The 25,655-nt window shown below is 46.2% G+C and overlaps 1 protein-coding gene across 1 annotated transcript in view; it reads right to left on the bottom strand.

Annotated features, from left to right (window-relative positions):
- Positions 1–25,655, bottom strand: part of LOXHD1 (lipoxygenase homology PLAT domains 1) — a 202,363-nt gene that overhangs the window by 50,694 nt on the left and 126,014 nt on the right. The window contains exons 27-31 of the mRNA XM_049697900.1: positions 25,053–25,169; positions 24,150–24,312; positions 20,350–20,504; positions 16,156–16,365; positions 15,897–16,032 (exon numbers count right to left, since the gene is read on the bottom strand). Of these exons, the coding sequence (XP_049553857.1) occupies positions 15,897–16,032; positions 16,156–16,365; positions 20,350–20,504; positions 24,150–24,312; positions 25,053–25,169 (781 nt within the window). The remainder of the gene's footprint in view (positions 1–15,896; positions 16,033–16,155; positions 16,366–20,349; positions 20,505–24,149; positions 24,313–25,052; positions 25,170–25,655) is intronic.

The following is a 25,655-nucleotide window of genomic DNA, read 5'->3' as shown; positions in this document are numbered from 1 at the left end:
GTCCTGGATTTTTGTTTGTTGGAAGATTTTTAATCACAGTTTCAATTTCATTATTGTTATTTGTCTGTTCATATTTTCTGTTTCTTCCTGGTTCAGTCTTGGAAGGTTATACCATTCTAAGAATTTGTCCATTTCTTCCAGGTTGTCCATTTTATTGGCATACAGTTGCTTGTGGTAGTCTCTTAGGATGCTTTGTATTTCTGCGGTTTCTGTTGTAACTTCTCCTTTTTCATTTCTAATTTTATTGATTTGAGTCCTCTCCCTCTTTTTCTTGATGAGTCTGGCTAATGGTTTATCAATTTTGTTTATCTTCTCAAAGAACCAGCTTTTAGTTTTATTGATCTTTGCTACTGTTTTCTTTGTTTCTATTTCATTTATTTCTGCTCTGATCTTTTTTTTTTTTTGCATACACAGGCCTCTCACTGTTGTGGCCTCTCCCATTGTGGAGCACAGGCTCCGGATGTGCAGGCTCAGCAGCCATGGCTCACGGGCCTAGATGCTCCATGGCATGTGGGATCTTCCCGGACCAGGACACGAACTCGTGTCCCCTGCATTGGCAGGCGGACTCTCAACCACTGCGCCACCAGGGAAGCCCCCCTCTGCTCTGATCTTTATGATTTCTTTCCTTCTGCTAACTTTGGGTTTTGTTTGTTCTTCTTTCTCTAGTTCCTTTAGGTGTAACGTTAGATTGTTTATGAGACTTTTCTTGTTTCTTGAGGTAGGCTTGTATAGCTATAAACTTCCCTCTTAGAACTGCTTTTGCTGCATCCCATAGGTTTTGGATCATCATGTTTTCATTGCCATTTGTCTCTAGGTATTTTTTGATTTCCTCTTTGATTTCTTCAGTGATCTCTTGGTTATTTAGTAACGTATTGTTTAGCCTCCATATGTTTGTGTTTTTTACGTTTTTTTCCCTGTAATTGATTTCTAATCTCATAGCATTGTGGTCGGAAAAGATGCTTGATATGATTTCAATTTTCTTAAATTTACTGAGGCTTGTTTTGTGACCCAAGGTGTGATTTATCCTGGAGAATGTTCCATGTGCACTTGAGAAGAAAGTGTAATCTGTTGTTTTTGGATGGAATGTCCTATAAATATCAGTTAAATCTATCTGGTCTATTGTGTCATTTAAACTTGTGTCTCCTTATTAATTTTCTGTTTGGATGATCTGTTCATTGGTGTAAGTGAGGTGTTAATGTCTCCCACTATTATTGTGTTACTTTTGATTTCCTCTTTTAGAGCTGTTAGCAGTTGCCTTATGTATTGAGGTGCTCCTATGTTGGGTGCATGTATATTTATAATTGTTATATCTTCTTCTTGGATTGATCCCTTGATCATTACGTAGTGTCCTTCCTTGTCTGTTGTAACATTCTTTATTTTAATGTCTACTTTATCTGATATGAGTATAGCTACTCCAGCTTTCTTTTGATTTCCATATGCATGGAATATCTTTTTCCATCCCCTCACTTTCAGTCTGTATGTGTCCCTAGGTCTGAAGTGGGTCTCTTGTAGACAACCTATATGTGGGTCTTGTTTTTGTATCCATTCAGCAAGCCTGTTTCTTTTGGTTGGAGCATTTAATCCATTCACATTTAAGGTAATTATCAATATGTATGTTCCTATTACCATTTTCTTAATTGTTTTGGGTTTGTTTTTGTAAGTCCTTTTCTTCTCTTGTGTTCCCCACTTAGAGTAGTTCCTTTAGCATTTGCTGTAGAGCTGGTTTGGTGGTGCTGAATTCTCTTAGCTTTTGCTTTTCTGTATAGCTTTTGATTTCTCCATCAAATCTGAATGAGATACTTGCTGGGTAGAGTCATCTTGGTTGTAGGTTCTTCCCTTTCATCACTTTAAATATATCATGCCACTCCCTTCTGGCTTGTAGAGTTTCTGCTGAGAAATCAGCTGTTAACCTTATGGGAGTTCCCTTGTATGTTATTTGTTGTTTTTCCCTTGCTGCTTTCAATAATTTTTCTTTGTCTTTAATTTTTGCCAACTTGATTACTATGTGTCTCGGCATGTTTCTCCTTGGGTTTATCCTGTATGGGACTCTATGTGTTTCCTGGACTTGGGTGGCTATTTCCTTTCCCATGTAGGGAAGTTTTCGTCTATAATCTCTTCAAATATTTTCTTAGGTCCTATCTCTCTCTCTTCTCCTTCTGGGACCCCTATAATGCAAATATTGTTGTGTTTAATATTGTCCCAGAGGTCTCTTAGTCTGTCTTCATTTCTTTTTGCTCTTTTTTCATTATTCTGTTCCGCAGCTGTGAATTCCACCATTCTGTCTTCCAGGTCACTTATCCTTTCTTCTGCCTCAGTTATTCTGCTATTGATTCCTTCTAGTGTATTTTTCATTTCAGTTATTGTATTGTTCATCTCTGTTTGTTTGTTCTTTAATTCTTCTAGTTCTTTGTTAAACATTTCTTGCATCTTCTCGATCTTTGCCTCTATCCTTTTTCTGAGGTCCTGGATCATCTTCACTATAATTATTCTGAATTCTTTTTCTGGAAGATTGTCTATCTCCATTTCATTTAGTTGTTTTGCTGAGGTTTTATCTTGTTCCTTCATCTGGTACATAGCCCTCTGCCTTTTCATCTTGTCTATCTTTCTGTGAATGTGGTTTTTGTTCCACAGGCTGCAGGATTGTAGTTCTTCTTGCTTCTGCTCTCAATTTTCTTAAATTTACCAAGGCTTGATTTGTGACCCAAGATATGATCTATCCTAGAGAATGTTTCATAAGCACTTGAGAAGAAAATGTATTCTGTTGTTTTTAGATGGAATGTCCTATAAATATCAATGTTTTTAGATGGAATGTCCTATAAATATCAATTAAGTCCATCTTGTTTAATGTGTCATTTAAATGTTGTGTTTCCTTATTTATTTTCATTTTTGATGCTCTTTCCATTGGTGAAAGTGGGGTGTTAAAGTCCTCTACTATGATTGTGTTACTGTCAATTTCCCCTTTTATGGCTGTTAGCATTTGCCTTATATACTGAGGTGCTCCTATGTCGGGTGCATAAATATTTACAATTGTGTTCTTCTTGATTGATCCCTTGATCAATATGTAGTGTCCTTCTTTGTCTCTTATAATAGTCTTTAAAGTCTATTTTGTCTGATATGAGAATTGCTTCTCCAGCTTTCTTTTGATTTCTGTTTGAATAGAATATCTTTTTCCATCCCCTCACTTTCAGTCTGTATGTGTCCCTAGATCTGAAGTGGGTCTCTTGGAGACAGCATATATACAGGTCTTGTTTGGTATCTTGTTTATACAGCCAGTCTATGTCTTTTGGTTGGAGCATTTACATTTTTTTAAACATCTTTACTGGAGTATAATTGCTTTACAATGGTGTGTTAGTTTCTTCTGTATAACAAAGTGAATCAGTTATACATATACATATATCCCCATATCTCTTCCCTCTTGTGTCTCCCTCCTGCCCACCCTGCCTATCCCACCCCTCTAGGTGGTCACAAGGCACTGAGCTGATCTCCCTGTGCTATGCAGCTGCTTCCCACTAGCTATCTATTTTACATTTGGTAGTGCATATATGTCCATGCCACTCTCTCACTTTGTCCCAGCTTACCCTTCCCCCTCCGCATGTCCTCAAGTCCATTCTCTAGTAGGTCTGCATCTTTATTCCTGTCTTGCCCCTAGGTTCTTCATGATCATTTTTTCTTTTTTCTTTTGTTTTTAGATTCCATATATATGTGTTAGCACACAGGATTTGTTTTTCTCTTTCTGACTTACTTCACTGTGTATGACAGACTCTAGGTCCATCCACCTCACTACAAAAAACTCAATTTCATTTCTTTTTATGGCTGAGTAATATTCCATTGTATATATGTGCCACATTTTCTTTATCCATTCATCTGTCGATGGACACTTGAGGAAGTGGACTTTGGGAGCAATGAATATTTTTTTTTCCCTTTTTCTCTTTTTGTGAATGTGTATGTGTATGCTTCTGTGTCTAATTTTGTCTGTATAGCTTTGCTTTTACCATTTGTCCTAGGGTTCTGTCTGTCCGTTTTTAAAATTTTTTTCCTAGTATAGTTTTTAGCGCTTCTTATCATTGGTGTATTTGTTTTTTGGTTTGTTTGCTCTCTTCTTTCTTTCTTTTTTATTACTTTAATATTCTTTTAATAATTATTTTTAAATTTATTTTATCTTTTTCATTCTTTCTTTTTTTCTCCCTTTTATTCTGAGCTGTGTGGATGACAGGCTCTTGGTGCTCCATCCAGGCATGAGGGCTGTGCCTCTGAGGTGGGAGAACCAAGTTCAGGACATTGGTCCACCAGAGGCCTCCCAGCTCCATGATTGATAACTACCTTAAATGTAAATGGAGGGCAGGTCCACGTCTGGTGGTATGTTTTGGGGTGTCTGTGACCTTATGATTTTAGGCAGCCTCTCTGCTAATGGGTGGGGTGTGTTCATGTCTTGCTAGTTGTTTGGTATAGGGTGTCTAGCACTGTAGCTTGCTGGTCGTTGAGTGGAGCTGGGTGTTAGCGTTGAGATGGAGATCTCTGGGAGAGCTTTCACTGTTTGATATTACATGGAGCTGGGAGGTCTCTGGTGGACCAATGTCCTGAACTCAGCTCTCCCACCTCAGAGGCACAGGCCTGACACCTGGCTAGAGCACCAAGACCCTGCCAGCCACATGGTTCAGAAGAAAAGGGAGAAAAAAAAAAGAAAAATAAAATAAAGTTATTAAAATAAAAAATTATTAAAAATTAAATAATTAAAAAGTAATAAAGAAAGAAAGAAGATCCACCAATGATAACAAGTGCTAAAAACTATACTGAAAAAGAAAAAGGATAGACAGAACCCTAGGACAAATCGTAAAAGCAAAGCTATTCAGACAAATTCACACAAAGAAACATACACATACACACTCACAAAAAGAGAAAAAGGAAAAAGATATATATGTCTATATATATATAAAAGGAAGAGAGCAACCAAATCAATAAACAAATCTTCCAATGATAATAAATTCTAAATACTAAACTAAGATAAACATAAAACCAGAAACAAATTATTTGCAGAAAGCAAACCCCAAGTCTACAGTTGCTCCCAGAGTCCACCACTTCAATTTTGGGATGATTCGTTGTCTATTCAGTTATTCCAGAGATGCAGGGTACATCAAGTTGATTGTGGAGATTTAATCCTCTGCTCCTGAGGCTGCTGGGAGAGATTTCCCTTTCTCTTCTTTGTTCCCACAGCTCCCAGGGTTCAGCTTTGGATTTGGCCCCGCCTTTGCGTGTGTGTAGGTCGCCTGAGGGCGCCTGTTCTTCGCTCAGACAGGACGGCGTTAAAGTAGCAGCTGATGAGGGGGTTCTGGCTCACTCAGGCCAGGGGAAGGGAGGGGCACGAAATGCAGAGCAAGCCTGCTGCGGCAGAGGCCAGTGTGACATTGCAACAGCCTGAGGCGCGCCGTGAGTTCTCCTGTGTGTTCTCCCAGGGAAGTTGTCCCTGGATCACAGGACCCTGGCAGTGGTGGGCTGCACGGGCTCCCGGGAGGGGAGGTGTGGAGAGTGACCCATGCTTGCACACAGGCTTCTTGGTGGCTGCAGCAGCAGCCTTAGCATTTCATGCCCATCTCTGGGGTCTGTGCTGATAGCTGCGGCTCGCGCTAGTCTCTGGAGCTCGTTTAGGCGGTGCTCTGAATCCCCTCTCCTCACGCACCAGGAAACAATGGTCTCTTGCCTCTTCGGCAGCTGCAGACTTTTCCCGGACTCCCTGCCGGCTAGCTGTGGCACACTAGACCGTTCAGGCTGTGTTCACGCAGCCAACCCCAGTCCTCTCCCTGGGATCTGATCTCTGAAGTCCGAGCCTCAGCTCCCAGCCCCCGCCCGCCCCGGCGGGTGAGCAAACAAGCCTCTCAGGCGGTGAGTGCTGGTCGGCACTGATCCTCTCTGCGGGAATCTCTCCGCTTTGCCCTCTGCACCCCTGTTGCTGCTCCCTTGTCTGTGGCTCCGAAGCTTCCCACCCCCCTTCCACCCCGCCCCTCCCCCTCTGCCAGTGAAGGGGCTTCCTAGTGTGTGGAAACTTTTCCCACTTCACAGCTCCCTCCCTGAGGTGCAGGTGCCGTCCCTATTCTTTTGTCTCTGTTTTTTCTTTTGCCCTACCCAGGTACGTGGGGAGTTTCTTGCCTTTTGGGAGGTCTGAGGTCTTCTGCCAGCGTTCAGTAGGTGTTCTATAGGAGTTGTTCCTCATATAGATGTATTTCTGATGTATTTGTGGGGAGGAAGGTGATCTCCACGTCTTACTCCTCCGCCATCTTGAAGTCTCCGCAGCCTTTTCTTTTCCACTTAGAGAAGACCATTTAACATTTCTTTTAGGGCCGGTTAGTATTTATGAACTTTTAATTTTTGTTTGTCTGAGAAGTTCTTTATCTCTCCAGCAAGAATGATAATCTTGCTCGGTAGAGTGTCCTATGTTGTAGCTTTTTCCCTCTCAGCATTTCAAAGATACCATGCCACTCCCTTCTGGTCTACAAAGTGTCTGCAGAAAAATCAGCTGATAGCCTTATGGGCGTTCTTTTGTATGTGACTCTTTATTTCCCCAGTGTCTGGTACTTTTTTTTTTTTTTAATTAAAGTATAGTTGATTTACAATATGTGACTCTGTTTTTCTCTTGCTGCCTTTAGAATTCTCTCTTTGCCTTTAACTTTTGCCATTGTAATTATATGTCTTGCTGTGGGTCTCTTTGGGTTCATCTTGTTTGGGACTTTCAGGGTTTCCTTTATCTGGATATCTGTTGCATTTATCAGGTTCAGTAAGTTTTCAGCCATACTTTCATTAAATACATTTTTGACCTTTTTCTCTCCCTTCTCCTGGGATCCTTACAATGCGAGTGTGCTTCATGTTCTCTCAGAGGTCCCTTAAACTCTTCTCATTTTTTAAAATTCGATTTTCTTTTTGCTGTTTTCATTGGATGATTTCCATTATTCTATCTTCCAGATCACTTATGCATTCTTTTGTATCACCTAGTCTGCTGTTAATTCCTTCTAGTGTGTTTTTCATTTCAGTTATTGTATTCTTCAGCTCTAATTGGTTCTTTTTTTATATTTTCTAGTTCCTTGTTAAAATTCTCACTGTGTTCATCCACTTTTTCCCCTTAGTTCAGTTAGCGTTCTTATTACTAATGCTTTGAACTCTTCATCTGTTAAATTATTTACCTCTGTTTTATTAGTTGTTTTATCAGAGTTTCTGTCTTGTTCTTTCATTTGAAACACATTCCTCTGTCTTCGCATGTTGCTTAACTTTCTCTGTCTCTATGAAATTGGGTAAAACAGTTACCTATCCCAGTCTTGAAGGGGTGTCCTTGTGTGGGAGCAGTCCTATGCAGTCTGTGTGTGCCCAATGGCTTTGGTGAGAGAGCTGGATCTGAAGTCAGAACAAGTCATGTCTTCCCTGGGGTGTGCGGGCAGCTATCACCTTGGTGGGAAGTGGGGCTGGAGATGGAGAGGCTAGAGCCAGAGCCGGTTATGAGCCAGGGCTTCTGCTATGCTCAGTGGCCAACACCACCCTCTTGGGGTTGGGGTCAGGTCCCAGGATGCCGAGGACGAAGTCCTGAGGGTCAGGTCCAAACTGGTTCCGTTCCTTCTAAGTGGGTTCTCCCCCCTCCCAGCATTAGCACCTTTGTCCAAGAGGGGAGTAGTGTTGGAGCAAGAGAGGTCAGAGTGGGCACCCAGGTTGGGCCAGGGCATGCGCTGGCTGGTCCTGGTACATGGGTCAGAGCTCCACTGTGCTCTTGATCTACCATCTCTGCGAGTGCCAGTAATGGCCACGCTCACCCTATTCAGATGAAGCGCCAGGTCCAAGCTGGCTCTGTCCCCCACAAAATTGCACACTCTCCTCGGCAATGCCAGCCTTCACCCTAGTGGAGCTGCACTGGAGCTAGAGGGGTGGAGTGGGTGCTCGATGTGGGAAACAGGCTGGAGTCCTGGGAAGTGTCAATCTGCTTCCTCTTTCTTGTTCCTGGGAGTAAGCAAGCCTATGTGCAGAGTCCAGGTTTCTTACAGCCTCCTGTTAGTCCCACTGGTTTTCAAGCCAGTTAAGGGAAGTTGTCTCCTTGGTGTCAGACCCCAGGGCAGGGGTGTCCAGTATGTGACTTGAACTGCTCACTCCCCAAGGAGATCTCCGAGCCTGTGTAATCATCCCCTCCTCTTCTGTGTCCCCTCCTAGGGCACAGGTCCTGACCTGATCGATTCTCTTCCCTTCCTGACTTCCACGTGGATCTTTCTTTACAGCCTTGGTTGATGTGTCTTTCTGCCAGCCTCCAGTCTATTTTCAGTGAGAACTGCTCCACCTGTAGATGTTTTTTTTTGTTTTTGTTTTTTTTTGCAGTACGCTGGCCTCTCACTGCTGTGGCCTCTCCCGTTGCGGAGCACAGGCTCCAGACACACAGGCTCGGCGGCCATGGCTCACTGGCGCAGCCGCTCCGCAGCATGTGGGATCTTCCCGGACCGGGGCACGAACCCGCGTCCCCTACATCGGCAGGCGGACTCTCAACCACTGCGCCACCAGGGAAGCCCCTGTAGATGTATTTTTGATGTGTTCGTGGCGGGAGTTGAGCTTGGTCTCCTCCTACTCCACCGTCTTGATCTCCTCCCTCCTAAATCCTTAATTTCTTATATTCCCAGGAATAAAGCTGAACTTTGAGCCATAGGCAAAGATTTTCCCAAAGTAACCAATGATCCTTACAGATTTGAGGAGGAATTTAATATAGTCATTCAAACTCATCAACCTGGTTTCTCTGACATATCAGCTAGTGGTGATATTCAGTTCAGTGAATATGCTTGGTGATGAAGGCCAGGCCCAGCACTGAATGAAAACTGTTAATTGGGGCTTTTCTGGTGGCGCAGTGGTTAAGAACCACCTGCCAATGCAGGGGACACGGGTTCAATCCCTGGTCCGGGAAGATCCTGCATGCGGTGGAGCAATTTAAGTCTGTGTGCCACGACTACTGAGCCTGCGCTCTAGAGCCCACTAGCCACAACTACTGAAGCCCGCACACCTAGAGCCCATGCTCCACTGCAATGAGAAGACCACGCACTGCACCGAAGAGTAGCCCCTGCTCGCTGCAACTAGAGAAAGCCCACGTGCAGCAACAAAGACCCAACGCAGCCAAAAATAGATAAATAAATAAATAAATTTATTAAAAAAGAAAACTGTTAATTGGGAAAATCCTGAAAGGTGTCTAGACTCACAACTGGAAGCCATCCTGCTATTTCACTATAGAAATACCTTGAGGACATTGCAGGTTCAGCTTCAGACCACTGCCATACGGCAAATATTGCAATCAAGTGAGTCACATAAATTTTTGGGTTTCTCAGTGGATATAAAAGTTATGCTTATGCTAGACTGTAATCTATTAAGTGTGCAATAGCATTATATCTATAAAAACTACATACCTTAATTTAAAAATACTTTATCGCCAAAAAATGCTAACCACCATCTGAGCCTTCAGTGAGTCATAAACCTTTTTTGCTGGTGGAGGATCTTGCTTCGGTGTTGGTGGCTGCTGACTGGTCAGGGTGGTGGTGCTGAAGGCTGGGGCAGCTGGGGCAATTTCTTAAAATAATACCACAGTGGGGCTTCCCTGGTGGCGCAGTGGTTGAGAGTCTGCCTGCTGATGCAGGGGACGTGGGTTCGTGCCCCGGTCCGGGAAGATCCCACGTGCCGCGGAGCGGCTGGGCCCGTGAGCCATGGCCGCTGAGCCTGCGCGTCCGGAGCCTGTGTTCCGCAACGGGAGAGGCCACAACAGTGAGAGGCCAGCGTACCGCAAAAAAAAAAAAAAAAAAAAGAAAAATAAGACCACAGTGAAGTTGGCCACATCGATTGACTCTTCCTTTCATGAACAATTTCTCTGTAGTGTGCAATGCTCTCTGATAGCACTTTACCCACAGTAGAACTTCTTTCAAAATTGGAGTCAGTTTTCTCAAACCCTGTTACTGCTTTATCAGCTAAGTTTAAGTAATATTCTGAATCTTATATTGTCATTTCAACAATCTTCACAGTATCTTCACCAGGAGTAGATTCCTTTTCAAGAAACCACCTTCTTTGCTCATCCATAAGAAGCAACTTCACATCTGCTAAAGTTTTATCATGAGATTGCAGCAATTCAGTCACATTTTCAGGTTCCACCTCTATTTCTAGCTCTCTTGCTATTTCCACCACACCTGCAGTTATTTCCTCCACTGAAGTCTTGAACCCCTCGAAGTCATCCATGAGGGCTGGAGTCAACTTCTTTCAAACTCCTGCTAATGCTGGTATTTTGACCTCTTCTCATGAATCACAGATATTTTCAGTGGCATCCAGAATGGTGAATTCTTTCCAGAGGCTTTCAATTCACTTTGCCCAGATCTAATAAAGGAATCACTATCTATGCCAGCTATAGCCTTATAAAATGTATTTATTAAAGAATAAGACTTGAAAGTCAAAATGACTCCTTGATCCATGGGCTGCAGAATGGATGTTGTGTTAGCAGGCATGGAAACAACATTAATCTCACTGTACATCTCCATCAGAGCTCTTGGGTGACCAGGTGCGTTGTCAATAAGTAGTAATATTTTGAAAAGAATCTTTTTTTGTTTTTTTTTCTGAGCAGTATGTCTCAACAGTGGGCTTAAAATATTCAGTAAATTATGCTGTAAAGTGATGTGCTGTCATCCAGGCTTTGTTGTTCCATTTATAGAGCACAGACAAAGTAGATTGAACATAATGCTTAAGTGCCCTAGGATTTTTAGAATGGTGAATGAGAATTGGCTTCAAATTAAAATCACCGGCTGCATTAGCCCCTAACAAGAGAGTCAGCTGTTCTTAAAGCTTTGAAGCCAGGTATTGACTTCTCTCTAGCTATAAAAGTCCTAGATGGCATCTTCTTCCAATATAAGGCTGTTTTGCCTACATTGAAAATCTGCTGTTTAGTGTAGCTGCCTTCATTATCTCAGCTAGATCTTCTGGATAACTTGCTGCAGCTTCTACATCAGCAGTTGCTACTTCACCTTGCACTCTGATGTTACAGAGACAGCTTCTTTCCTTAAACCTCATGAACCAACCTCTGCTAATTTCAAACTTTTCTTCTGCAGCTTCCTTACCTCTCTCAGCCTTCATAGAATTGAAGAGTTAAAGGCTTGCTCTGGATTAGGCTTTGTCTTAAGGGAATGTTGTGGCTGGTTTGATCTTCTATCCAGACCATGAAAACTTTCTCCATGTTTGCAATGAGGCTGTATCACTTTCTTATCATTCGTGTGTTCACTGGAGTAGCACATTTATAACAATTTTCTTCAAGAACTTTTTCTTTGCATTCACAACTCTTTGGTGCAAGAGGCCTAGTTTTCAGACTGTCCTGGCTTTCAATATACCTTCCTAACTAAGCCTAGTCATTTTAAGCTTTTGACTTAAAGTGAGAGATTTGCAACTTCCTTTCATTTGACCACTCAAGAGGCCACTGTAGGCATTAACTGGCCTAATTTCAATATTGTTGTGTCTCTGTGAATAGGGAGGCCACAGGAGAGGGAGACAGGGAATGGCTGGTTGGTAGAGCAGTCAGAACATGCACAACATTTATTGATTAAGTTCACTATCTTATATTGGTTCACCTATCTTATATAGGTTTGTGACACACCAAAACAATTACCATAGTACCATCAAAGATCACTCATCACAGATCACCAGAACAAATATAATAATAATAAAAATGTTTGACATATTGCAAGAATTACCAAAATGTGACACAAAGACAAGGGAAGGAGCGAATACTGTTGGGAAAATGGCGCTGATAGGCTTGCTCTACACTGAGATGCCACAAACCTTCAATTTGTAAAAAACGCAATATCTGTGAAGCACAATAAAGCAAAGTGCAATAAAATGAGGTATATGATCAGGCTCAGGCAATCGTTAGGTGACTTCATTGGGCGATTCCTAAGGCTTTTCCAAAGCCTGTTGATTGCAACAAAATTCAGGCTTGCACACAAAAATCTGATGAACCTGTTCATAACTATTATAATTGACTTCAGATTATTGATTCCACCTGAGTAGCTTTTAACTCTGTGTTTATTAATAGCTAAACAGGAAACTTTCCCTTCTAGCAAAAAAGGACCAGGATGGAATGGTAAACTGTGTCCACTCCAGGTTAGTTAACTTGGCACACCAGCTCTCTCGCACTCTAGATGAGCCACCTAAAAGGAGGACCACCAAAATTCTTATTCTTCATCGCCAACAATTGAAGGCCCCTAAGCAAAACCTAAACTCTTTAGTTTCTGCTATTATTGCAAACATACAGGACGTTGGAAAAGAGATTGCTACAGATTTAAGTGCTTCAGGCACCTTCAGCCCTCCAACGTTCTCCCAGTTCTCAGACAGGGCTCACAGAAAATACAGGCGCTCTGCCCTATCCTCCCTCTTAATCAGCTCGGAGAAACATTTCTCCAGGTTGGGAATGAATCTCTCCCAGTCCTGTCACGGAGCCACACTCCCAATGCTCAACCCCCCTACTCAAGCAGCCCCTGCCCCAGAGTACTAAAACACTTCAAATAGTGGGGATCTCTAATGAACTCAAGAGGTTCCTGTCTCTGAACCTATTCCCTTTTGCTTAGGCCCTTTGAGAAATACACACCCTTTTCTCCTTTGTTCCTCCACTCCCATTTATTAGGCCAAGATTTCTTAGAGAAGTATCATGTTGGAATTTCTCCCCCAAAGGGGAAATAATTCTAGAACTTGACAGTAGTCATCAAAGCAGCCAACCAGATGAGTCAAATGACCCTTTGACATTTTTTATTTGTTCCACCTCTGACAGTAGTAGAGATGATTCTGGAAACACTGATGATTTGTCCCTATTGAATCAGCTACTAGCTTCCTTAAGGGCAAAATCTCCAACCAATACTGGCAAAAATTCACAGTGTACCTCCCACCAAGGTTCAAAGAGATTCCCAAAAATCTCTGCTCAGAATTCATCAATATCGTATAAGTGAAGAAGCCCTTCAAGGCATAAAGTCAATAATAGAAGACTGCAAGGCTCAAGGCTTCATTATTTCTTGTAGTAGCCCCTGTAACTCTCCCATTTGCTGGTGAGAAAACCTAAGGGTCAAGGGTAGAGGTTCGTCTTGGACCTCGAGCAATAGAAAGCATAGTTATCCCTCAACACCCTATTGTTCCTAAACCTCAAATGTTACTAATATTCATTCCCACGGAAGCAAATTCTTGACTGTAAATGATTTATGCAGTACAGCAATTAGTATTCCAGTTGATGAAGCTAGCCAATACCTTTTTGCATTCACTTGGGAAGAAAAACAATTCCCCTGGACAGCAATGCTTCAGGGTTTTTCTAGGAGTCCTTTTTTCTCACAAACCCTGAAGGCTGATCTGGATGATATAAATTTCCCTAGGGATCTACTTTGTTGCAACACGTGGATGATTTGTTTCTTTTCTCTCCTCAAGCTTCCTCATATGAAGACAGTGTCTACTTGCTAAAGCTTTTAATCTTGAAGGGATATAAGACTGCCAAAGAAAAGTTGCAGTTTGTCCAAACCTTGTTTCAATATTTAAGGCATTTTATATCAGAACAAGAGCTATACCTAGTTCCAGATAGACTTCATGGTGTCCCAAGTTTCCCCAAACCCCAAACTAAGCACTGACTGCTCGGTTTTCTTGGGCTACTTTGTTATTGTGAAAATTGGATTCCAAATTCTTCTCTTAAGGCCAAACCTCTGTATGTTTTACTAAACAATAACAACCCTGACCTAATATTATGGGAAGAACCAGTTACATAGCTTTTAAGGCCTTAAAGGAGAGTCATGGTCCAAAGGGATATTTCCCGAAATGATAACATAGCGAAACTGGCTAGAGAAGCCCAACTATTGGCCTCAGAAAAAAGAAAAGCAAGATTGAAAATTCAACAGTTGTTGGTTTGATAAAAAGAGAAAGCTCTGATTTGGACCCAATAACAACCCAGTCCTACTAGAGATCTAAAATTCCCACTAATCACCACTGTACATGCATTAAACCATTGGTCTACTGGCAAAAAGAATCAATATCATGAATTGAATATTGAATATCATCAATATTGAATATCATCAATACCATGAATCAATATCAGCGAGGAAACATTAACAAGGCCACAAAAAGCACCTACCTCACTATTCCACTTATCTGAAATACAACTCAGGGAAGCCTGTTTGTACTGCCCCTGGGCATTTTAAACTTCCTAATGGACCATTTGAGGTCTGGTAAATGGATTTCATACAACTTCCTCCATCTCATGGAGATAAATATCTTTCAGTCATGGTCTGTATGTTTCACACTGGACTAAAGCCTTCCTTTGCAGACAGGCTACTGCCTCTTCTGTGGCTACAGTCCTTTTGGAGAAGATTCTCCCTACCTGAGGAACTCCTCTCGAACTTCACAGCGATTGAGGAATTCATTTTGCTCGTCAGGTACTTTGACAAGTCTGCACTGTGTGGCTGGTTTTACTTCACTGTGCTTATCACCCTCAATGGTCTGGTTTAGTCAAGTGCACTAACGGCATGATTAAGACTCAACGGCAACATTTGTAGAAACCCTCTAAATACCTTGTCCAAAAGTTTGCCATTGATCCTTCTAAATCTTAGATCCACTCCTTTTGGAACTCACAAACACTCGCCCTTTGAGATAGTCACAGGACACCCAAAGCTCCTGGCTTCTGCTTTTTCTGATCCACAGCCAATAAAAGGAGAGATACTCTCATACTGCTTTTGTTAAAAATAATCGTGTTTTTTGTAGAGCAATCTTTTCACAGCATGCTCTCTGGGGACAAAGACCTTAAGCATCACACCTTACAGCCTGGGTAGTTTGTCTATTGGAAAAGATATCTCCAGAAAGACTATCTTCACTCTTTCTGGAGAGGCCCCTATCAAGTACTGCTAACCAACACTTGTGCTGCCAAACTCCAGGGAAGAGACTCTTGGATTCATGTGACAAAGAAGGCTTCCAAATCCTGATTGGACTTGCACATCATCTAGTGACATGAAAGTAAATATCTCCTGGAATTGAAGCATACGATATTTGATGAGACAACTTCCCCAAGATATCCAGATCAGGTCTGTCAGAAGTTTCTTTCCAAACCTTTGATGATGACATAACACTTCAGATAATCTCCAGAGTCTATTATCTTTGTAACATAGACTTTGGATTAAAAAAATGCTCGAGAGGTCTCTCTCCTACCCCTCCTTGTTACTCAAATGTGATCTCATTAGGATTCCAGTCTGTGCACTTTCTCTCCAACATGGGACACTATATCCAGGAAAGGCCCTTCCTGACATTAAGGGACAAAAAGTGCTGAAACCAGAAGACCCGACTCTTGATCAGCGATACTTTCATAGAAAGGTCTTGATCAAGAGGAGAAAATATAAAAAATTAATAAATAGAAACCTCAATTACATAGAGTCAGGAGAGAAGGGGGAGCGCTCATGCCTTGTGACAACAGGCAGAGCCCAACAGGAAGAAGAAAGACTCCTCTCCTGGCAACAACTCAGCCAGTGAACAGCCACGGACTCTTCGTTTACTACAGCCTTCCCAACTTCATTTTCTCCTCTATAAAAGAGTTCTCCTCCCGTTGCTCTATGGGGAATTGCGTGTAGCTTGCCCTGGTTGCAGACTCCAAGCTGCAATTCTCTGCTGATCCTGAATAAACCCATTTTCACTGGAGAAATGACTGGCAATCTATTTGTTTTAGGTCAACAGCTCTCAGTTCACAGGGCTATCGTGGGGATGGAAATAGACAACATGTGAGGAAACTGTGTGTAAATTACAAAGTGTTAAATGTAGGTCAAATGATGGTGGGGTCAACACATGGCCTGTCCAAGAACAGTTGAAACACATCCATGTGCCTGCTCCTCTTCTGATGAGTTCTCTGCTTGACTTACCTGGGCCTTCCTGAACGTAGTCAGCCATGGCCCCTGTCACTGTGGCGATGTCGACATCGGCCATCTTGGAGCTCAGGGCGATCTCCCAGAAGTCAGCGGGGCTGCTGCAGTTGCTGCTCCGGTCCCCAGTGTACTCCTGTCCGGAGGAGCACAACCCAGGCCCGTTACACCTCTGGCACCCTGTGCTCCACTGAGCCACCCCAGGTATGAGGATAACAGGCCATGGCTGAACCAAGCCCCCCGGCTGCCTTTCACGCACCTTCTCATAAAAGAGCCTCTCGAGCCGCCCGTCCTCCTTCTTCAGGGACAGCCAGCGCCCGCACAGGAACAGGAACTCGTCCTCGTTGGTGTCGTTCCAGATCTCCACCTTCTCCACGTACCAGTCTGCACACAATTTGGTGTTGTCGTGGCGGAGCTTGATCTTGTAGATGACACCCAGGTCAGCAGCCTCGATGATGAAGGTGTCGGCCTGGGGAGTCCAGATGTGTGGACTTGGGTGGCGGGGCGCTCCCCACCTCCACCCACTCCAACCCCATCCATCCAGTACCTTCCATCCCCCTCAACTGTTGGGCTGAACAGACCCTTTCTAGACAGGAGCCTTCCAGGCCCAAATCCCTAATGCAGAGAGTTTGGTATTCCAAGGCCTTGCTTCCACAGTGGCCCCGTTTTGCAGTCCGGCTCCTCTTGGGATAAGCTCTGTGGGTGTTTGGAATATGGACCCTGACGAGCTGTGTGAGTGGGGTGCTCAGCCTGGTACCTGGACATCCTTAGTTATGCTGAGTATTGGCTTGAGGTCAGGTGGGAGGCTGGGCGGTAAGAGCTATGGAAGAGGTGAAATCTTTCTAAATAATGAGAGGGGGCTTGAAATTCCCAGGGGAAGCTGGCAGCTGGAGGAGCCAGGTCAGGCTGCAGGAGTGCAGGCAGAGAGGGGAGAGTCTGTGGTGGAGGTCAGACTGGGGAGAGCACAGGGCATATCACCTGGACTGTGGGTTCATGAGGGATTTTGTCAGGGGTGTGACATTGGCCCTTCTCTGTGTCCCTGATTATATCTTTAGTGATGTGACATTGCACTCTTGGGTGCTTGCATTCTTTTAGGATTGCTCAGTGACATGGGGAGTTCTAGAAGTGGGGTCAAAACACAGCTGGCAGGAGCCTGGGGAGGGGGAAGAGGGAGAGGTGACCCTGAATGACACCCACTTCCCTTCTGAAAGATATGCTAAGTCACTGTGCTGAATGCTGGGAACCCAGGGATGATAGGACACCCTGGGTTCCTCTTCAGGACAGCCCAGGTGGTGGGAACAGCCACCTGCGCGAGGACTAGGGGCAGGGCTGGCAAGACTTGCCAGGTGGAGGCATTAAGCTGAAGTTGGGGGGCTGGGCCTTCTAGGCAGCCAGGGCGGGTCAGGCTGCGGGCTGAGGAAAGTGCAGGTGGATGGTGTGATGCTGATGGCGGGTGTGGGCCTGTGCAGGCCTTGGGGCACTGGCAAATGGCTGAGTCCATTAGAGCAAAAATGGGTACACCTTACGACACAGCAATTCCACTTTGCATCTGTGCTGGGGGGACACCTTCATACGTGCGCAAGGATGCTTATTGCAGGATATCTTTTTACAGTGGAAAATTGGGACCCACCTCGGTGTCCACAGTGCTTAGGGAATGGTAAATAACCATGGCAATGTCGTGTGTGGAATGTTATGTGTGCAGTGGTTACAAAGAACAAGACGACAACATCTGTGTTTGACTCTCCTGACACATAGATTTCGAAGATACTCCATTGCATGCAAAAAGCAGGCATATAGGATGATGCCTTTTATGTAAAAAGTTAAAACCACAGAGCAGCACTCTGTATTTCCTATGTGCGCATGTGCACAGATGCAGAGAAAAGGCTTGGAAAAAAGTGGAGACAGGAGAAAGTGTGGAGCATTCTGGAAACTGGGGCCCAGGGGGACATTCTATGCAGGCTGGCTGGGCAGGCAGTGAAGGTTTGTGAATCCCATGAAAGGCTCAGACCAGATCTGGGATCGGTGGGGAGCTTGACAGGTTGAAGTGAGGGAGTGACTCGGCCACCTTTGGAAGGGTGAATTGGGGACAGCTGGAGGATGGATCGGATTTCAGGGGCCTGGAGCAAGGAGACGAGACTGGCTCACTAAGCAAGGTGCAATAAGGAAGGGCTGAGTGGTGACAAAGTTGACCGGGCTGATCTGAGAGTTATTTAGAAGAGATCCTCTCCACGACTCTCCAAGATTGATTGGATATGGGTGGGAAGGGAGTGCTGATAGGGAGAGGGGTGTCCAGGTGACTCCTAGATTCTGGAGCAAATAAGTAGAGAAGTGGAAGCTTTTAGATGCTCAGCAGTGAACTTAAAGTCCTAACTCATCAGCGACTGAGCCAGAAGTAGCTGCAGCTCCCCCAGTGGGACATCAACACAGGAGGGAAGGAAGAGAAAGGGATGAGGCAGAGACTTTTCTTGTAATGTCATAATTGCTAAGAGAGAAAAAAATCTGAATCTAAATACAGAGGAGAATGGATTGCATCACCTTCATTTATACCTTCATTCATTTATTCACTCAAAAAATATTTATGTGCCTACTCTGCTAGGCCCTGTGGATTTAGCCACGAACGAGCGACCTTTCATCCACATGGCGCACACTGCTGTCTGATGGTGCATTTTCCAGGCACTGTGATGAGCTACAGGAAAGGTGGGCTCTCCCAAGCCTCAACAACAGCCAGCACTAACAAGGAGCTAACTTCATGCCAGGCATGGTTCTAGGCACGTCACATGTTTTAATTCAGTGAACTTATTTTATGGTGGAGGAAACTGAGGCACAGAGATGCTAGGGAACTTGCCCAGGATCACACAGCTAGTCAGTGTCAGAGACAGGAGCTGAACGCACGTGATCTGGCCCCAGCCGCAGGTCTGGGCACGCCTGCGCCGCCTGGCATGGCCACGTGCCAGAGCAGCATATGTGAGTCAGCCTGATCATAACGTCCCTACTTCAGAGTCAGGCACACCACATGAGTCACTTGACCTCTTTGTTATTCTATTTTTCCAAAATGAATAGACCTCCTATTAGCTGCCTTGTAAGTGTGGCAAACAACTATATTGTGTGTGTGTGTGTTATAAATTTTTTCTCCCTGATACAAAGTGCTCTTCTGTCTCTTGTTCAGTTTTTCAGTTCAGGGGTCTAAGTAGCTATTCCCATTCCAGAAGCAGTAAACCAAAGCTAAAGGTAATGGGTTCATATTTGGATGGTAGAGCAAAGGCAGCCCTGGGGCCTGACTCCTCCCAGACCTCGAGGTCAGGCTGGGGCTCCTTCCAGGGGGTCTGGCTCCTGGGGTTACCCGCCAGCTGCAGACCTGCTTAGTGACACCTGCTTTTCTTGGCCCAGAGCTACGTTCCTCCTCACCAAGTTGCGAATGTCTCAGCACTAAAGGTCATGCCTGGCTGGGGGTCGGGCTTAAGGAGACCCCTGATAAACACCCGCTGGTTGATGCGGGAATCTCCCCAGGCACTGGGCCACAGGGAGGGCCGCAGACTCAGTTAGAGCCAATCACCTTGCTCTCATCCCCACAGCTGTAGCCTGGTCTGGGGGTTTTGGCAGATTTCGGTGAACGGAGGGGTAAGAGAGGCCGAGGGACAGTGAATGGGGAAGGCGGCAGGGGCACCTTCCAGAGAGGGGAGCTCTGGCGGGGAGAGGGAGGCCAAGCTGGTGGGAAGGCAAGTTTGGTCGGATATCTTCTTTTTTGTAAAACCACTGTTAGGTCAGAGCTGGCAGGGCCTTGGACACCATCCAGTGGGGTGGTTTTCAAGGCTTTTCCGTAGCCACAGAGACCCTTGCTTAATAGAGGGCTTTCTTGGCCCTCCAATAGATAGGCCAGGTCAGAGTGGACCCGTGCGGGAGGAGTGGCTGCCCGTCTGCTGCCCCTACCCTTCTGTGGCTCCCGTGCTGCCCAGCCTCGGTGCTGCCCAGGACTCTGCACAACAGTTTAGCTGATTCACATCAGCCTCCTTATTTCACAGATGAGGAAACTGAGGCCAGAGGTGCTCAGCCATGTAAAGAATGGATGGCAGAACGAGGCCTCCAGACCCCTAGTTCAAGCTGCTGTCCAGGCAACACCGCCACTCTGCAGGCGCTCACCACTCCATGCTCGTGACCCACTGCAGTGAGCTGGATTCTTTGAAGACAACCCAGTCCTCAAAGCCCCACCCCTACTCCACTTGCTCAAGCCCCACCCCTACTCCACTTGCTCAAGCCCCACCCCTACTCCACATGCAGGACCCTGCGTAGGCTGAGAGAAGGGGAGCAGACTGTGGGGGGCAAATGCCCACATAAGGGTGCATGACATCCCGCAAAGTTCCAAGACAAGAAGAGCTGGCCCCTTTCATCGCCACCCCCCATAATGATAACGCGACAGGGAGGAGAGGGGCGGGGTAACTCGGCGGGCTCCGCCTACCGTTCCTCTCTCGAATTTGTTGGTGCGGTTCTCTGACTTGCCGAGGTACCGCTCTCCCGTGTCCCCGAGGTCTCCATAGATGGTGATGTAGACCTTGGCGTCCGTCCCTGCCCCGGGAACATTTCCTGTGAAGATCTGCACCGAGTACAGCACAACTGCGTGGGCAGCCGGACAGACAAAGGGAAGAAAGGGATGGCATTGTTTAGGTTTGGGGGAACTGGATTTGTAGGTGGTATTCAGCTTGTGGCCCGGGACTCCAGGAGAACTGAGTGTCCTCCTTTTGTCTGTTCCCTTACGCACATTCTGCTACAGGTCGGAGTGGCTTCACCAGTGGGAAGTTTACCTCTAAGAGACCCGAGGGATGGAGACTTTTCCAGCCCCCTCAAACCATCCACCCCTCCAGCTGCTTATAGCTTCCGAGGGAAGGACTCAGGAAACTGCCTGACACACATGCACACCGTGGTCACTAAATCTATCTACCGTGACACACTGACAGTAAGGTGCCTTCCCATGTGAGGGTGACCGGTATCAGTGCCAGATCCTTCTAAACGGTTTATGGAAAAAATCAAATATTTTTGAAAGACTAGCTTCCCCTCAGTGTCTTTCGTATTTTCATTTACTCTTCAACCAGCCTGCCCCCAGCACTCCAGGGAAACCCCCCTCACCAAAGCCACAGTCACTGCCACCCACTCCTTTATCTCCTATGGCCTTTGGAAAGGGCTCAATAAATACTGGTGTGACAGTTATTAAAAGTTATTCAGGAAAATGAAACTAAACACTGTCTTGTTTTTGTTTTGCTGCTCTACACTCATCAGGGAAGAACAAAGGAGCCCCTTTCCCAATCCGCACCCCAGGAGGGAAAGGCAAGGCTTTGTTTTTAGGAAGCCTGAGCATTCTTTATCTCCTCTCCATATTCCTTTATCCTAGGGGCTTTGGAGTTCCAGGCCAGCGAAGAGGGGACTTAGCTGGACTATCCCCAAGGGGCAGGATGAAAGTTGTGGCTTTGAGGTGAAGGCGGAAATGGTCCAACTGGGAAGAAGGTCAGTTTCCCCAGCCTGGGAGCAGGTGAGGGTTAGAGAGTCCCTATGGGTGGTAGGAGATCCTCACCTGCACAAAGGGACCCAATAAGGAGACAGCTGCCTGGCTTATGTGGGGACTTGAAGCAAGGAGGCCTCCAGGCTGAAGAGAGGGTCTTTTGGGCTTCCCTGGTGGCAGAGTAGTTAAGAATCCGCCTGTCAATGCAGGGGACACGGGTTTGAGCCCTGGTCCGGGAAGATCCCACATGCCATGGAGCAACTAAGCCTGTGCACCACAACTACTGAGCCTGCGCTCTAGAGCCTGCGAGCCCCAACTACTGAAGCCCGCGTGCCTAGAGCTCGTGCACCGCAACAAAGACAAGCCACCGCAATGAGAAGCCTGCACACCGCAATAAAGAGGAGCCCCCGCTCACTGCAACTAGAGAAAGTCTGCACGCAGCAACAAAGACCCAAAGCAACCAAAAATAAATAAATAAATAAATTTATTAAAAAAAAAAAAAAGAGAGAGAGAGAGGGTCTTTTGACAAAGCCAGGGTCCATGGAGAAGCATTGCTGGCCATCCAGAGAGATGAAACCTGCATGTCGGCGGGGAGCAAGCAGCAGCAGTGTCACCGAGCGGCAGGAGACCACAGGTGTAGGTTGTTCCCACCTAGACTAAGGGCCAGGCCCCTGATGTGAGCCTCAGGATTTTTATAAGACCCTAGAAAAGGGGATGCCCCCTCCCTGCAGTGACTGAGATGGACTTTCTTACCAACCCTTGCAAGTGGGCTCAAAACCACATGTAATTAAATGTAGGAGAGTAAGGTGATGTGAGCTGCTCTTACCGGTTGGTATGGAACACGCTCAGGCCCAGAACACGGTTCCTATTATTACCCTCATTTTCCCTTGGATTCCACAGCATTATTCTTTCCTGCTCTCCTTCTGCCTCTCTGGCTGCTCCCTCAGCAGCTTTACAGGCTCCTGATCGTCTGCCTACCCTCGGATGCCCACGTCTCCCAGGACAGTCCATTTCCCACAGCTCTTACCCGGCATGCTCCGGGTGTTGACTTCTGTGAGTTCCCCGCGGCTGCATCTCCAGCCCAGTTCCCTCCTGTGCTCTGGACCCACACCCCCATGTCCACCTTGACTAGACCACAGAGCACAAACTCACATCCAGTCCTGAACTCCGCCCCCTCCCTACGTCCCCTTTCCCACCCTCCCTTCTCTGCCACCCCACCCAGCACTGTGCTGGCTAAGCCTCCTTGGCGCACTGGGAGAACTGCTCTCAGAGGCCTGTCCCCTCAAGGACAGGAACTAGCACCCCCACCTTGCTCGGCTCAGCTCAGAATCTGGCCAGCATTTCACGTGTGCATTAAACAAATCCTCTCGTGTCGAAAAGAGTCAACATCTCCCACGCCTGTCTGGCTAATACTGACATGAGGTAACATTAGGAATCTTGCCACGGTTTAGACACGACAGTCGGCTGTCCCCACCCCCCTCATTTTCTCTCCCCATCCATTTGCTGGCTGTGCACTCAGCCCTGCTTCACACCTGGGCAGGACCTCTTCTAGGAGCCCTCGTCCCAGAGTGGGGTGCTGTGTCCCCAGGGCTGCGATTAAATGGCCTTCCTGCCCCTTTCTCCCCACCCCCGACCCCCCGCCACTCTCTCCAGTCCTTTGGGAATTAGGAAAACTGATTCAGCGTCCGGGTGCTGGGCAATGTGGTCATGCAGTCAAATCCTACTATTCCTGGATCTTCCTCCCTCCCTATCCCACCAAGGCCACACAGCTCTCCGTGGAAAGATGTTTCCCTAGAAACACCACCCAGCACAGAGTGGGTTTGTGGCATGTTATTAATACAGAACAGCCAAGTGTGCCACCGGGCCAGCTTTCCTGGGCATCCTCTGGGATCCAAGTAGAAAAGGGGATTATCCGCCAGATTCAATAGCAAAGCAAATTTGGAGAAAGGGATATGGGTAGGGAAAGGCACGTTATTGAGGCAACACTTGTTTTTCTCTCTTAAGCAAATGGTAACTCAGGCTAAAGGAAATGTGAGAGCTATAGCAGAGGCTCAGCTGAGGCTGAGGGCTGAGGCTGGAGCAATACCACCTGGCAAGAGAAGGGAGAACAGCACTCAGGGGCCGGCCAGAGAGGTAAGAAGAGAACCAGAAAATGGTAGTTCAAAAGCAAAGGAATGAGAGCAAGAAGTGTGTGGTCAGGCTGGGGCAAATCAGGCAGAAAAAACCTCATCAATGAGAACAAGCAAACTGGCGTATACAGAAAAGAAACCCATGACCTTGGACACTGGAGCTGCACCTAGCCCCTGAGAACAAACACACCACAGCTCCAATTCTGTACAAAGCCAGGATGCCATTTGATTCATACTCGGTTGGGACAGCTGGATCCAGCAAGAGCAGAGAGGACCAAGCCCTGCAGATTAGTAGCCAAATTAACTAAGCAAGGGAGAGAACAAGGACCAGTATAGTCCAGGCACAGGAGGGCACACATTTGGATGTATGATCACACTGTCAGACCAGGAAAGGATTTGCGCACAAACCTCGGAGTGAGATAGCTGAGTACCTTTGAAGAATAGCCCTGCCATTTTATTAGCTGAGTGAACTTCGGCAGGTTATGTAACCTCTGTGAGCCTCAGTTGCCCTCTCTATGGAGTGAAGGTAATTATAGACTCTACCTCCTGGGTGCAAAGGCTCCGCCCAGCACAGGGCAGGTGCCCTACAAGGGAGGGCTCTGCTGACAGTGATGAGGGCGATCACACCACACTTACTGTCCAGAGGCTCTTCCACTTCCTTGTAGACTTGCCTTAAAGACCCATCTTTCATGTATTTCTCAGTGAAGATATCATAAGGGACCAGTTCTCGAATGGTCTTCTTGTCGTCCTCTGAGGTGGCAAGCCATCGATCACAAGGGAAGGTCAAGGTCTCTGTGCCCTGGGGTGAGGAGGAAGGAGGAAACTGAGCCCTTAATGTGGAAACTGCCAACTTCAGTCATTCATCACCATATCAACATTCATGGGGACCAACCAAGGACAGGGGTGATGGAGCCCTACTGATAATACAAAAGCCACAGAGGAGCCCCCACCCACCCACCCGGCCTGCCCCAAATCCGGCAGATCCAGTCTTACTTAAAGCACTTTCCACACCATGTCAGGGGTAGGCTCTTGAAGGTGGAGTTCCCTGAGTCACTTAAAAATAGATATCTGAACCCCATCCCAGAGACTCAGACTCAGCAGGCAAGGGGAGGAAGCTCTGTTTTTTTTAAACTGCTCCCAGCTCCCAGCTCATACCACAGCCATGACTGACAGCTGCTGCCTAGGTTTAGAATTTCGTGGTTTTGGAATGTTTTCCAAGTTGGTTAGGTGGGTTTCTTTCTCTGAGTTGACCTTGAGTTGCAGGAAGGGCACACTTGGTCACTCAGTGGTAGTATGGCTTTGGAGGTGGGGAGCAGAGACATGGTTGCCCAGACCCTCCTTCTTGACCCATAAGCCAGGTTCTAAAAGATTCTGCCTTGGACCTGAGTTAGTTCCTGCACTCGGAGTGAACTGGCTGAATTTTCCTTAGATGATTTTATCTCAACTTAAAAAGGCTACCGTTTCTTACAAAGAATCTGTCTTTAATCTCTTCTGAAAAGGAACAAAAGAAACAGCAGGACAGATCAGTCAGAAACTCACATCTTTATCTGGGAGGAGCCTGCGGATGTCCACGTGGGAGCAGTGCCAACCAGGATTTATGCCCGTATTATCATGGCCAATCCGAATTTTTTCAATGATTTCTCCCACATCTTCTAACTTTGGAAAGGAGAAAATGTACCAGATGTTGGCTGAAAGGTCCTGGAAAGTACAACTTCAGCAAAACCCTGCCTCCCCAGGGCATCCACCCTTGAGTCCCTTTGAACTTCCTGGGGTCACTTTCTCCCAGTATGTCCCTCCTGTCCAGTCAAGCCAGCCCCCGCCCTCCCCTACATATGCCGTGCTCATCCCTCCCTTCCTCCCCGCAAGCTTAACATCAGCCTAGACTTAAGAACTCAGTTCACTCAAGCTCTGGGAGGCTGCCCACCCCCCCCTTTTCGTGGTGGAGCCCAGCTCCTTGTCTTCTAGCAGTGGCTTAAAAACTGACTGGGGGGTATCAGAAGATGAGTTCTAGTTCTGCCCATGCCCTCTCTTACCACCCTTACCTTCTCCTTGGCCCCCAAGAGCCCCCTTCATCTCCAGCCACTCCTCTTCTATATCCCTCAAATTCCAGTCCCTCAAACTCTACATTCTCTTGTCACAGGG

Source organism: Orcinus orca, chromosome 15 (assembly GCF_937001465.1).
Source record: "Orcinus orca chromosome 15, mOrcOrc1.1, whole genome shotgun sequence".
In the NCBI taxonomy this organism is placed as follows: Eukaryota; Metazoa; Chordata; class Mammalia; order Artiodactyla; family Delphinidae; genus Orcinus; species Orcinus orca.
The sequence above is the reverse complement of the archived record's forward strand: the minus strand, read 5'-3'. Positions and strand labels throughout refer to the sequence as shown.